This window comes from Protopterus annectens, chromosome 8.part0 (assembly GCF_019279795.1).
Source record: "Protopterus annectens isolate FY-2018-M chromosome 8.part0, PAN1.0, whole genome shotgun sequence".
Taxonomy (NCBI): Eukaryota; Metazoa; Chordata; order Ceratodontiformes; family Protopteridae; genus Protopterus; species Protopterus annectens.
The window spans coordinates 1,301,081,138-1,301,097,138 of NC_056741.1; the positions used below are offsets into that span (position 1 = coordinate 1,301,081,138).

General features: G+C 40.4%; 1 protein-coding gene across 3 annotated transcripts in view; it reads right to left on the reverse strand.

The window, feature by feature from the left end:
• Positions 1–223: 223 nt before the first annotated feature.
• FOXRED1 (FAD dependent oxidoreductase domain containing 1) overlaps positions 224–16,001 on the reverse strand; it is a 422,838-nt gene continuing 407,060 nt past the window's right edge. For all 3 annotated transcript variants that reach the window (XM_044080822.1, XM_044080820.1, XM_044080821.1), the window contains one exon: positions 224–3,126. In XM_044080822.1, coding sequence (XP_043936757.1) covers positions 2,872–3,126 — 255 coding nt within the window. In that variant the 3' untranslated portion in view covers positions 224–2,871. The remainder of the gene's footprint in view (positions 3,127–16,001) is intronic.

The window sequence follows — 16,001 nt, forward strand, 5'->3', positions numbered from 1 at the left end:
GCTTGAAGCAAGACATAAAGGTTGAAGAATTTGGTTAAAATTGATGCAGAGGATGAGCTAATGGCCCCCAACATATCACACTATGAATACTCATATACACTATCTCTCTCTCTCTATAAATATATATATATATATATATATATATATATATATATATATATATATATAAATGTGTATCTGGGTCTATATAATATGATATGACAGACTTACCATAAAGTCCACTTTCATTATATCAAGACCAGAACATACAGAAATGTATACCATCAACAAATGACCAGCTTGAAGCATAATACTGAAAAAGAGTTATGTGAACGTGAGAGAGCAGTGCACATACAGCATGCAACTAAACAAATCCTCCCCTGTGAACATAAGCATTATGTAGTGATTACCAATCCTGTGACACGAAAGAAACAGTTTAATGTTAGTAAGAGAGAAAAATGACTCAGCAGTATCCCAACTCATAGAAGGTGTGCAATGTAAACCACAACCTGCAGAAGTGAAATCATGCACTGAAACAAATCAAAAGGGAATTTAAATGTAATATGTGGTACATTAAGAGGCAGACAAACATCTACATTTTTAAAACCACAGCTATAGCCTTCAAGTAGTCATCTGTGGACTAATCAGCAATGAATTGGTTAGTCCTTTCCTGGAAATCTCTCTTTTTTTGAGGGAGACACCTGGCACACATACATAGATGCAGTTCTCCCACTCTATTTTCTTCTCTCACAAGAGCTGTCATTACAGACGTCAGATCTGAGATACACCTACCCAACAGGCAGAAGATTCTCCTGTGCCACGTCTCTACAGAGTTCTGAGTACAGGACAGCATCAGATTGATTCAGCATGGCAATATTCCAAAGTTGATGGAAAATAATGATGAAAACAGAGTACCTGATTACAGTACATATTGCAAATCCCCTTTGTTTTCTGAGGATATATCATTCCTCAAAATATCTTGGAAAACTTGTAAGTAAAGTATCAAAAGCACCCATTACATCTGGTTCATTCAAGAATGCCAATGAAATCACATTTTTCATTGACAATTGAAAAGTAACACAATGCCAGTCAGAGATTTTGAACTTTTCACCAGAAATGTCGCCTGAAATGGAATAGACAACCTTTAGGCACAGCCCCATTAATGTTCAACTTAATGCTCTTCATAGCAGCTGTCTCAAAGTTGCAAAGCATGTACTATACCCTAGATGCTAGGTTTACACTAATTAACAACTTGAGCATGCATTGTCATAGGTAACTGTATGCCTTTAAGGACTTTTTGCTCATCAAACAACAAATTAATGGCATAGTTTTAGTAGTGCCATGATAGTGCAAGAATCCATGTACAGTATATAGCTGGCGGCATACGTCCTTTCACAAGAAATGCTCCATCCATAAGCAATACAGTAGCTGTACTCATATAACTAGTATTCTCTAAAGTAGACAGCATTAGAATGTGGTTACTAATTGTAGCCTCAGACACTTCTTTGCAAAGGAAAGATCCTTCCTTCAGTGGGATGTTCTCTACATCTGTGCCATTCAGAAATTTATCCTGCACTACACTGGTGATAAACTTTGATTTCCATCCTCTGGTTACTTGCTGTAACATAGTCTTCCAACTTGGCAATGCTATGCTACTTTCTGTTGATATACTTGCTAGCACATCAACTGCTAACAAACAGGGCTTACCTCCATGCAAAGCAGCATCCGTTTTAAATCTTGACTTGTTACATACCTTTGTACATCATTAGGATCACTGCAATGATGGTGGGCAGTGAATTTTTTTTAACTCTCTCAGTTAGCCATTGTCTTCATGACAGCATGTCCCACACATCGCTCAGCTAACTTAAGCCTGCATGACCATTACTTCCTCGATTTTTTTCTCTCCAGATGAAAAACATTAACAGTCAATGAATAATATTTCTTTTCCCTTTTGTGATAGGTATGTTCTGTACATTCACCTATGATGCTGGGCACAGAAATCCTTATGTCTGCCATTGTTTGGTGTTCTGCCTGACATACAGGTGGATGTGATGCGTTTCATGTTTATATATGCTTGTTTGATATTATGAAGCCATAAACAATGTCATTTGTCAATGTTATGCATTCTCAAAATTTTGATCTCAATTTAAAGTCAAATTTATGGTAAGTCGATCATATCATATATACCCATATTATATATTTATATTTTTTCATAATGTCAGTTGTATAATGTAATGTGTTTATAGTGGGGATAGTTGTTCTCCATATCAGTCATTCAAGAACTCAGAAGGGTAGAAAGAACTGCTCCAGACTAAATGCATAAATAAGAATGTTATTATAAAATGTAGTTGGCACTCTTGCCTGTTAAAATATCCAAGAATCATTTTAATTAAATATTTTTCTCAGTATATGTTAAACAATTTATCAATGGCTTTTAGCTAAAGATGATCAGCAGCTTTTTGTTAACAAATATCTTCAAGTATCATGTAGGGCTACATTGATCTGCACCTATATTTATTTGGAGCTGCACATATATATATATATATATATATATATATATATATATATATATATATATATATATATATACTTAATTCTCAGTCTCAAAGTATTACCGTCTCATCAGTCCTCAACTCTGAATTAATATACTGCTTTACATGTGATCACTCGGATATCATTGTAAGTTGAAATAAACTAGAACTGTCTCAAGTATCACTTCTCATCACTGACAATTACAGCAGTATTATAGAATAATGAAATGTCAGCTATACCACTTAGATATGAGTATATACGACATTCCCATACTTAACCATTTCCAGGTCAGCTTGTCAGTCCTAAATGAAGAACCACCAATTCAAAGGAATCAGCAGCCACATAATATTTCAGTACTTATCACACAATATTCCTCTCAAGGGCTTTCTCCCCATAGCACAGCCTTCCAAATGAAAAGGCACTGAGGTCAATGGTTTTGAAACAGGTGTCCAAGATGAGTTCAGCCACTGCCCTTCCAGTGGCAGGAGAATGCTGAAGTCCATGTCCACTGAAGCCAGTAGCAAAGTACATATTGTTAACAAGTGGATGTGGGCCAATGATAGCATTCTGATCAAATGTGTTGTAATCATAGTAACCAGCCCAGGCACTCTTAACCTAGTGGAAAGAAAAAGTACAGCAGTTAAATGAATAACCCCTCTCAAAGAAAAGCACAGTCAACAGCAAAATAAGATCACAGAGGTTCAGCATGCAGATCCCTTCACTACTTACTGTAAACTACAGGTGTTTAATCACAGTGGTCACATCACGTTCTATAAACATGTATAATCTGACAATGCCAATTATTCTAAAGTAAAGTGAGCTTGGTGTTTCTGCTGTATTTAGGGGGAGGTGAATGCCACCATTTGAGAGACAGAGAATGTAAAATATGTCAAAGCCAGAAATACATTTTGATTAAATATGTTTCAGTCTGCATACATATCAACTCTGTGAAGGCAGTTTATTTTTCTTCACTTTTTCCACTCTTACCAGAATTCTACTATGACCACCTGAAGGGCACTTGAACCCTAGCTCCCATCATTACAGGGAGTCTACTTCATCCATTTGCCACTCACTTCTTGAAAAATGTTTTCATATGTTACTCTGATGATTTTTTTTTTGCCTCAGCATTCCCTCCATCACTTCATTAACAAGTTTACTTTTGTGTCATATGCCTGCCTTTCAGTCTTGGCAATAAATAGGCCTGGACTTCTGTCATAATCATTATTCATACTCCATACTTCATCTAGCCTTAAAGACCTCTGCTTTAATGTTTTAAGGATTTATCACGAGTGTATGAAATATATGCTTTTCAGAGTACTTTTCTTCATAATATGCTGGAAGCACCAATGTCACAAAATCATCAATGAAAATATCTAACAGATCTTGCACACTGCTTGGCTATCCCTAGACCAATATTTCATACTACTGTTCTGCTTCACAATAAGGCACACTGTACTATATTATGAAATGCATAAAAAAGAAAGGTACAGTAAGTGTCACCTTAACCGGCCAACAAAGCAAAGCAAAATTACAATGCTTTCAATACTATTACATCTATTCAGCAGGCATGCTGGATGACAAAAGGACATAATTATTTCAGAACAGCTGCACTCTAACTTTGCTTAGATGGACAATAAGGGTGCCACTAAAACTCCCAACCTTTTTTATCAGTGGTTAGCAAAGTACACTCCATTACACTTCTGCATGTCAATGTTTCTACTATGTTTAAGCTTCTACCACTAAAAAGTCACCCCAAACTGTGTGTGTAACATATGATAATGTTGTTGAAAGTACTGGCTACTTACTACATATCTCCACTGCACAAGCTGAGTACTTCCAACAGCACATAAAGAAGATTGGCCTGAACAATGATTAGTTTGTTTCACAGGCAGACAGTATCCACAGAACTACAGACCTGAAATCCTGATACCCACTGAGGGGAAAGTTATTGGACTCACTAAACCTATGGTTCTCAGAAGCTATTGTGACAGCAGACATAAAGGTACTACAACTCAACAATTGTAATTGAATACAATATTATGATTATAAACAATGTGACTGAAATAGCCCAGTTTATGCCACAGTCACCTAAGGAACATGGATTATCATACTTAATAGGATTGGTGGACTAAACATACAGCAGAATCTAGCAGTCACCACTTTATAAAATTATCAACCTCAGATTCCAATCTTCCACTTGGCATAGAGATACCATTAATGATGTATACAGGATCAGTACATTCTTTACATTCTTGTGACAATCCCAAATCACCCTCTTTACTCCCGGCTGTCTTTCAAGCAACAGCTACTTTTGGTGAAGAGCCCTTTTCTACTTTTGTTTCCAGCGTCTACAGCACAATTCCGGTAACAGTCATAAAAGCTCTAAATATTGAATCCTTTAATGATAGGTTAAGTACAAACCAGACTGAAATGGATATACGTATATAAATGATTCAAAACAATAACTGATGCTTTATAATTACAATTTATTTCACTGCATTTAAACTGAATATATCACTCTAAATGTACATTACCCATAGTTACATAGTTTTCCCTTCCACTTCCAATTGCCTACTATGTGATTCTGAGCACATCACTGAGACTCTCAGAAGCATGCGTGTGTAGGAGCAAGCTCATGTCGGGATCAGGCAGAAAATAGCCATCAGTCTAGAATGGTAGTGTATATGGCTCAGTGCCAACACTGTCCAATATACTACATAGGAACAATGAACAGGAGACTAAGAGAACGGGTCTACGAGCATCTCTATAGTATCTCGAGGAAGAAACAGGAAAACACTTTAGCAAGCCATACCATGGAATATGATAATCACAAATTCAAATTTAGAGCACTAGACCAAGTGGTCCAAAGTGATAGAGGGGAACCAACCTCCCTTATGCTTGAGAGTCTCAAACTCTTATGGCAACTTTGGACAAATGCCTGCCATTTTCCAGGCCTTAATGAGATGTGCTCAATTTTATATATACTTAAACTGAAGAGTCTTTTAAGGTGATTAAACAAAATGAATTACAGTTTGTCACTACTTTTAAACCTTCATTTTGGTAACTTTTTTATATATTGGGTTAGAAATCTGTTTGTAACATTGGTCTGAACAAAAGAATTAACAGTCATGAATGAGTTCATCTTAAAAAAGGGTGGAGTAGAAAGGCTTTGAATGGTGCACAGTTTCAAAGAGTAGTGTATTTTAGATGATTGTTTAGTACTGTGATTTTATCTGATGAAGTTCCACCACTGAGTGAGATGAAAAGCACTTCATTAAACAGTTGGGTGTGTATTTTGGCTCCATAGGAGTTTTTAGAGTGTTCTCGGTCAACAACTACTTCTGAGTTTGTTCTGGATGGTACTGAATACTCAGCTATGATGTGGTGCCCCCATTACTATTTACAGGGTGGGGTTACAGACCACTTAGAAATGCACTGGGTGCTTGAGCATGGGAATACTTTTGGGGGGGGCAGAAGCTTGGAGGCAGGTTGACAGGGGTAAAGGCAACAGGGATTAAGGTACATCAATGATCTCTGCAGGCAGCAGTACTACCTCCCCCACTGGTAACATGAGATCCTGCCCTCCAGGTTCCCTGAATCTCTAGTCTGGCTGGCCCATTAAAGAGGTAGAGCCAGAACAGGCTGGATGTCCCTCAAATGACCTTAGCACAAGCAATCATTATGGCTGCCTCGATGACAGCCCCTCTGGATTGTTCCTGTCTCTGTGCTGGGGATACCCACTACATGAGAATGAATGGGCTTGAATTCTGCTAGGGAAGACTTGATGGTCAGGTGCCACGAGGTAAAAAGCACTTGGGGAAGAAAAGCATACTTCAGAGAGGAAAATACAGATTATACATCAATGTCTTAGAAGTTAAAAAGATGTTATATACTCACCATAACGTTCCATGTTTGTTGTCCATCTCACCTTCTTTCTTGCCGGTTAGATTGGAACCCAGAATCGGTTCAGACTCGGCCTATACTAAAGCTTGAGAGCTTTCACTAGCTCAAGACAATACCCTGCCCCATCATGCCTAGGGAGAATACCCAGATCTTGTTTGCAAATACTGAACAGAATAACAGTTATATACACATAATACACACTTAATATGTGCCCATTAGGACTAGGAAGGAAATCAGAGAACATAAGTTCCAAATCCGGTAGAGACCTCTCGATCCTCCAGGAACGAAGGTTGGGGGAAGGAGGGTGGGATGCAAGAATGAAGGTGAGATGGATAACAAACATGGAATGTTATGGTGAGTACATAACTTCTTTATGTTATGTTGTCATATCTTGACTTCATTCTTGCTGGTTGGGACAGCATCACAAGCACTTCTTTCTTGGGTGACTCAAGGCAGCAAGCTCTTCAGAACTGTGAATCCAAATGAAGCCGTGTTCCAGGAGGCTAAATCCACTTTGTAATGAGTGATAAAGGTATGAGGTTTTACTCACGTCGCTGCAGCACAAATTGCATCCATAGGTAGTCTAGTCTGAAAAGCAAATGAGGTCACCATGGCTCTTGTTGAATGACCTTTTATTTTTCCAGGCAGTTGTCTCTTTTGGGAAAGTATATGAATAGGTAATGGCATCAATAAGCCACTTTGAGACAGTGACTTTTGATATTGGGGCACCCTTCTTTTTATCTAAAAAGGAGACGAACAGTTGATCAGATTTCCTGAATTCTTTGGTCCTGTCCAGGCAGAAATGTAATTGTCTGTGTAGATTTAATTGGTGTAATTTATACTTGCCTTGTTGCCATAGTTTGGGAAGAAAACAGGTAGATCAATAGATTGATTCAAGTTTGTTTTGGAGCAAACTTTGGGTAAGAATGATGGATTAGTTCTCAGGGAAACTCTGTCTCCATGGAAAACCAAGTATGGGGGGGGCCTATAGACAATGCTTGGAGTTCTGACATCTGCCTAGCAGATGTGACGGCCAACAAAAAGACTGCTTTCTATGTCAGAAACTTCAGATGACAAGATAAAGCCAGTTCATATGGTAGCATGATTAGAGTAGACAATACCAAATTAAGGTCCCAAGGGGCTGGTGGTTCTTTTACTGGTGGCCTAAGCAAAAGGGTACCTCTCAAAAAGGCTTTGCACAGTCTATGAGACATAATTGTGAATCCCATTTCTTCAATGTGTTAGTCTGATATACCAGCCAATTGAACTTGTATGGTAGCCGCTGCTGCACCTTCATTGAAGACTTTAGCCAAAAAGTCTAAAACAGAGGTTACGGGGGCCGTGAAAGGATCAATGTGATTGTTTAGAGCCCAACAGGAAACACTTTTCCATTTGCTAGCGTAAAGCTTTCTAGTTGCTGTCTTATGGGACGAGTTCAGAATATGGCTCACAGTGGAGGATATGCCAGGAAGCCTGGCTAGGTGTGGAAGTAGAGCAGCCAAGTGGTCAGTTTCAGGGTTTTGAGCGAGGGATGCATAGTCCCTGATGGATGAGTTAGGAGGTCTGGTACTGGGTCCAGAATCTATGGATCCTCTTGTAGATGGGGCCATAGGAAGGGGAACCAAATATGTTGAGGCCAGTATGGTGCAGTGAGTATTAACCTGCTTCTCAATGTGTTGGCTTTCTGAAGGACTTTGGGGATCAAGAGAAAAGGAGGGAGTGCATAAAGGAGACCCAGGGGGGCAATTGTGTACAAGTACATCCCTTGGTGACTCCCCTAGAGGGGGTATCAGGGTAAAGCAGCTGCTGCATTTGGCATTCATGAATGTGGCAAAAAGGTCACAGCAAGGCTGGTCCCACTGGCAAAAAATCTGTTCCACCATTTCCTGTTTCAGGGACCACTTGTGAGGCATTAGAATAGCTTTGCTGAGTTTGTCTGCAATCACGTTGGATCACCCCAGGATATGCATTGCTACTAGAAAGTGTTGGGAAGAGACTGCCCACTGCCATACTGTTTGAGCCTCTCAACACAGAGGGTAAGATCTGGTTCCACCTTGCTTGTTTATATACCACACGACTGACATATTGTCTGTCTGGATTGCAATCATTCTTAGTGGAGGGGAGTTGTGAAATGCCTGCAACGCCAACAGCACTACTCTCATCTCTAGGACATTGATATGCAAGTGGTTCTCGTATTACTGCCAAACGTCTTGGACCACCTTCCCCAGATAATGCCCCCCCACCCTATCTGGGAAGGGTCCGTGGTCACTGTAGCTATTGGTTGAGGGGGGAATGAACTGTCTGCCCAGAACCACCTGAGAAGAATGAAGTCACCAGTGGAGGACTCTCTTGCAGGACTCCATTATGATAATCTTGTTGGTGAAAAGTAACCACAGGAGAACTGTGTAAGGGTGCGAGCAGTACCAAGATTATCGCTGCCGCCATTAAACTGAAGATCTTTAGAACAACCCTTGCCTGTACTTTCTTCATTGTCAGAACGTTCTGTATCTGTTGGCGTAGGGCTTGTATCCTGTCTGGAGGAAGTTTGGCTACCATTTCTCTTGTGTTTAAGTCTGCTCCTATAAATACAATATGTTGTGATGGCAACAAGGAAGGCTTTTTGAAATTTATTGTAATGCCTAGTTGACAGGAAAGGTGCCTGGTGGTGTCTCTCACTCTGCTGAGGAGATGCTCAGTGGTGGCGGTTAGAAGCCAGTCATCCAAGTACGGAAACACCTGGAATCCTAGATGCCTCAAGTGAGCTGTGATTACTGTCATGCATTTGGTGAACACTCTAGGGGCTGTAGTGAGACCAAAGGACAGAGCCTGGAAATGGAAATGACTGGCTCCCAGCTGAAAGCGTGACTCCAGGATCACCTGTCCATCTTTATATGGTAGTACGCATCCTGGAGATCTATCGAGCACATCCAATTGTCTTTCCCCCAGAAAGGGGAGCATAGATTGCAGTGTAACGATCTGGAACTTTGATTTTTTTTCACACACTTGTTATGTCTGCTGAGATCCAAAATGGGCCTCCAGTCCCCTGTCTTTTTCTGAACTAAAAAGAACCTTGAGTAAATTCCAGATCCAATTTGGTCTGCGGGGACATCTTGGATGACTCTTTTTTCTAGCAACCTTTGAACTTCTAGGGTGGCCTGGTCCCTCTGATTGGGTGGAACATCCGGGACTGAACTTTTTTTTGAAGGCAAAGAGGAAAAGGGTATACAGTAGCCTCTGGATATGATTGTTTGTACCCATTTGTCATTTATGTTTAACCAGGCATTTGGGTACAGAGACAAGCAACCCCAGACTGCCTCCAGAGGTGGACAGGTGGACCACCTTTTAGGAGTGCTGGAAGGGCCTACCAATAAATGTATCCCCGTCGCCCTGATTTTGCAGACCCCCTCTGCTGTGAGGTCGGTGCCTTCCATTGCTGTTTCCCCCTCTGCCCCTAGGGGAAGAATCACCACATGCATCTAGAAAGGCTCTTTGGGACTTATGGAACCACATTTCCCCCCTTCTGACCTTTGGGGTAAGGCCTGCTAGGGAGGGAGAAACAGACTCCCACAGCAGAAAGAGTCTTTCCTTCTTGCTAGCACCTGGTCAAAGTCTCTTTCACTTTAGGCCTGAACAAGGACAAGCCATCAAACGAGGCATTGATAAAGGAAGACTTGAATGGCTCTGCAAACCCGCATAAGCGCATCCAGGAATGTCTCCTTAGGGAGATTCCTGAACCCGCTGCCCTACTCACTCTATCAGCCGCATAAGAGATAAGCCACATGGAGGAGTTTACCACCAAAGTTAAGGTAGTAAGCTGAGAGTTCACCTTGTCTAAAACCTCTGCAGCTGCAGAACCTTCGAGGGCATCTCCCAACTCCTTCAGGAGATCCCTCTGAAGTCTGGTAAAATGGGTCAAATAGTTCAGCGATCTGAGGGTAAAGGCCGTTGATAAGAACATACACTTTCCGTATCTGTCCATCATATGAGATTCCTTATTCGGCGGATGGACAGATGAGGAAGTCTCAGACAATTCCTTTTTGGTGGCCGCAGCCGCCGCCACCAACATAGCATCTACCGGGACACCTTTTGTGAGGAATTCCTTGTCAGAGGGCACTGTTATAAACTTATTTGGCCTCCTCGGAACAGGTTCCACAGACTCTGGAGAGCCCCACACCTTCCGACTGACTACATTCATGAGCTGGTCGAAAGGCGGAGCCACCCAAGAGGGTAGAAGGGCAAGACACAAAAAGCCTCCAGGTACATGGACTCATCCTCAGAAGGGTTAATGGACATCCAGCCACCTCTCTGCTTAAGGATCTCAAGGATGTCCACAAAGGAGACATTCTCAGAGGGTGACGGTGCAATGGTCACACTTCTTGAAGCCTCAAGGCTTTGCTTCTTTAGAATATTTTGACATAACTTTTATTAGTACTAATACCAACAATCAAAACACAGCAACCTATTTTTTTTTGTTTTGTTTTAACAGAACACAACTAACAACAGAGAGACCAGAGGAGAAGTCTCTAACTCAAACGACAGTCTCCTCTAGCCAGAGAAGTCTCTAACTTAAACGGCAACTCCTCTAAGAAAGGCGACAGGGAAGGAAGAAAGCCCTCTAATTTAAATGGGCGTAAATGGAGTCCTCTAACAAACAAACTCTTTATGCTATAGAAAGTCACAAATATCGGACTAACAAACTAATAGTTATACAAAACAACCAACACACTAAGAATTTAGACCAAAAAATAGCACAAAAGAGAAAAAAAGATTCCACTTAGCCTGGAGTCTAATAGGAAGCACCCGATCTAGTTTAGTGGCAGACGAGATCTGGATATTCTCCCTGGGTATGATGGGATAGGGTATTGCCTCAAGCCAGTGGAAGCTCTTGAACTTTAGTACAGGCTGAGTCGTAACCGATTCTCGGTTCCAACCCAACCAGCAAGAATGAAGGCGAGATAGGGCAACATAACATCTTTGGTTTCTTTCCTTGACACTATGAGCAAAGTACACATCTATCCTGATTTCAGAGCAAAAGGTAGAACACCAATGGTATTACAGAACAGTGAACTAGGCATAAGGCAGCAGAAAGTAGGTCACCAAAAAAATTACAACAGTTTACAGTGGCTGTGAGTGAGTTTTCACAAAGCTGGTTTCACAGGTCTGGTTCAGCTTCTCATTAATTCATCCAGTAATAATGCTAAGATGGCAATCAAAGAATGTCTGTGTGTCTCTCTAAATGGATAAAATCAGCATAAAAGAATGTACTGTAATGAGGAAGCAAACACAGAGCACTCTAAAACACCTAGGATGGGAGTATACACCAACTTACAAAGAACAGTGATCAAGGGGAAATAAAAAGCATAAATGCCCAACAAGACTACTCCTTCTCCATTACAGGGAAGGAAGTATTGAATATTCATACAGGCACTCTCCTGTTCATGTGGATAGGAATAAGGATGGACAGGAACACCTGAATGGCCAGTTAGCTGCACTTCTACTAGTGATCTATATCTGCAATGGGAGGGGTGAGTACAGGAGTGGGGGAATGATTGAAAGATCAGCTAACTACTCCTCCCTGGGAAGAGAATAAAAAGCCTCTATTTTTAACCAGTTGCTCTTTCTCTGAAACTTTGGAGGGAACAGAAGACAAGAACACTGTATCCACTCTTATTTCCCCTAGGGAAAATGTTAGAAAAGGAAGGCCTACAGTCTCTACCAGACATATTTCTCTTCTGTCGTGGATTCGGGAAACATGGTTTGAATGTTAAGTCATTGGCTTGGTAAGAAGATGACATGTCACAAATCCAAATTCTGGCTAACTGACATCAACTATTTGATAGAGAAGAAATCAGCATAAGTAAGCACTGAGGTGTTGGTCAGTTCAGCTACTACTCTCAAACAAGAAAACAGTGAAACCTCCCTAGTCAACTGAATGAGTCTACAGTCAGATAAGATGGGTCTGTACAAAGAGAGCGTTACAGCTAGCAACTTCAGCTGCAGCAGCGGGGTTTAGGGGTGGGGGTGGGGTTAGACATAAAGCCCTGGATACGGCCCAGGCAACCTGCGTTCAAATATACCCAGAAACCTGGCTAAACCTGATACTAAAGACCAGGAAATTCTCTCCCCAGGCTACATCATCATTAGAAATGACAGCATAGGAAAGCTAGTGGTGTGGCTATGATATACAAAAATCACTTTGAAATCACCCCACCCACCCCAACTTTCCCAGTGTTGAAATAATTAGCTCTGTCCTGCAAATCAACAAACACAAGAGTATATGCATCACTGCCATATATATCCCTCATGGAAAAAACATCCCATTACTAGAAGAAATCCTGTATTATATATCAAAATATCAACAAGGAAACAATCACCATAGGTGACGTTAATATAGACTACCTACTTACCAACTCCGACTCTCCCACAATCTCTATCAATCTCTTTGATTTTACCCAAATTATCACTACTGCTACTTGAAAAGACAAATGCAGTAATAGGGAGTTTACAATAGACTGGATCCTCACCACCACCCCTAACACAATTAACACTGCTGGCTGCCTACAAGACACCATCAATGACCATTTATTGACTTTTGCTGCGAGACAATCTAATCATTCAAATAAACACATAATCTATAATAGTATGCCTACACTCTTCTCCTTTAGCTACCTTAACAAATGCAACTAGGAACTCTAAAATGCCTACCTAGATGACAACATAATTCACTTTAATAACACATTTCTTAACATACTAAATTAACTAGTTCCCATCAGATCAAAATGAATCAAATCCTGCCCCACCCTCATGGCTCACGAGAGAAACCAGGCAACTCATGCTAAACAGAGATAAAGCTTGGAATGCATGGTCTACTGACAAAACACCTGAAAATGGCAATACTTTAGACAGCCTAGGAACCTTTCTAAACAAAAAAATCATATCAGACAAAACCAAATACTCTTCCAAGCTCCAAGAGAACCCTAATCGTTCCTGGAACACAATCAAAAGATTATTAAACCCAGTCCAAACTATAACTCCTTCACCAGCTACCACCAACAACTCAGACCCTATAGCTACCCAATTCAATGCACATTTGATATTCTGTGTCTTCTCCCTACATAACAAACCAACTACCATCCTCTCTATCCCAAACAGTACTAATTACCACCAAAATCCTTTCTCCATCCAATCAGTATCTACCCCTTATTAAAAAATGCCTCGTAAAACTAAACAAATTCCACATCAGTTGCTGACAACCTGCCACCTGAATATCTTAGAATCACTGTAAATGCTATACCATTCCCAGTAACTATACTCCTAAATCAATCAATTACAGAAAGCTACATCCCACCATCTGGAATAAATTCCACATCATTCCTCTACATAAAGGGGGAACATCCACCAACCTCTCCAGTTACTGACCTATAGCCATTCTCCCTCCACTCTCCAAGAAATTAGAAAAATGTATTTATTCCCAACTCCTTTCCCATCTTCACAATAACAATGTTCTTTCCCAACACTCAACATGGTTTCTGACCTCACCGCAGCACCACTACTGCTCTGCTCAGTTTTACCAAAATCATAAACTCCGATAGAAACTCTGGCATCCTAGTATCCTCCCTCTTCTTACACATGTCAAAAGCATGTGACACAGTTTCACACCAATGCCTGCTTCATGATGGGCGGCGCAGTGGTGCGGCGGTTAATGCTGTTGCCTCACAGCAAGAGGTTCTCTGGTTCGATTCCTGGCTGGGGTGCCTTCTGTGTGGAGTTTGCATGTTCTCCCTGCGTTCGCGTGGGTTTCCTCCTGGCACTCTGGTTTCCTCCCACATTCTAAAGGCATGCTTCTGGAGCATTTCTCCCCGGGCCTCCACTGAAAACAAGATCTGTGGAACCTAGTCGGACTTTCCCGGTCAACAAATGTTAAATAAATAAATAAATAAATAAATAAATAAATAAATTAATTAAGTATTCTCTCTAGGTGTCTCTCATTCATCCTTTAGCTAGTTCCACAGCTATCTCACAAACAGACTGCAGGCTGTAAAATGGAACAGAGATCTGTCCCCTTTCTGTGTTTCTGTTGGCGTACCTCAGGAATCTATTCTATTCTATATCCTTTACTACTCAACGTATTCACTAATATCCTTCACAAAGCTACCGAAAAAGCCTCCATTGTACAATATGCAGATGATGGCATGCTCTTATGCTCTGCACCAGGTCTACTGCTACTCCACAATATGACATAGGACTCCTTTTCCTCAGCTGAGGCCTAACTAGATGACTACCAATTACTGTTAAATGCTAAAAAACAAATCAATTCTGTTTTCACCCAAATCTCTATCAGCACAGAAACAAGCCTTCAACACATCGGCAAATAATACTTCAATTTAAACAGATTTCAACACAAAGCTTCTTGGTGTCTTAACAGATGATGATTTAAAATATGATCAATGCATCACTCAAGTCATCAAAGAAACTCACCAAAAGATGTCCTTTCTCTACAGAAACAAACCCTTTCTCACTGACTACTCCAGGAATTCTTTAGCAACATCTTATCTTCTCCCTTCACTTCTCTATGCAGCCCCCATTCTGACTAACATTCATTCCCCCTTAAAAAAATAAACTAGTGGTTTGCTACAATAAAACAGTTAAGTTTGCATCCAATATACCAAACCATTCACATCACTGCCTACCACTGGAGCACCTACACTGGCTCAAACCACCTAATTACCTTACCTACTCCTAACTGCTTAGTGCCCACAAAATAATACACAAACCTACACCTGCATATCACTACAACACATCCTCAAACCTTACTTCCCTCCTTGGAATTTCCACTTTACTAATATCCAGCCCATGTTGCTAAGCACTGGAACTCCACCCCACCCACCCTAAAACAAGACAACATTATCACACATTTCAAACACAACCTGAAACAACACCTAACTTCTTAATGGCTATGCTCATGCTCCCATCTTGACTAAACCCACCTTTCTTTCTATATCTCTTCAATTGTCAATCTCTCTGATTCTTTCACCTTTTTTATCCCTGTCTCTCACTTTTATCCCCACTACTTCTCCTCCAACTGATCTACATCCTTAATCCTCTCCTCCTAATACTCCCATTCCTACCCACCTCATCATCTTCCCTATCTACTGTTATCTCAACTTCTCTACTATCCAAATTTTTTCCTACTTACGTTTTTCTTTATTATTTCTACTATACCCTTTCTGCTCTAGTTTCTGTTCCTGCTCTAGTGGCTACTAATTTATTAATATCACTCTCTCTCTCTCTCTATATATATATATATATATATATATATATACTCAACCTATATGCATTATCAGTGCTCTTGTACCTCCAGCTATTACATGCTAAAGTCTTTGACTTATGTAAAATAAAATGATTTCTAAAGTATATAAATGTCTTTACGATTTGTCTCAATACTACATGCAAAGTACTGCTTACAATGTTTTTTTTTTGTAAATATATATTTTATGTGGCACTTTTCTCCCTGGGCCTCCACTGAAAATGGGACTTGCACCCAGTTGGACTTTCCCAGTAAACAAAAGACAATAAATAAATAAATA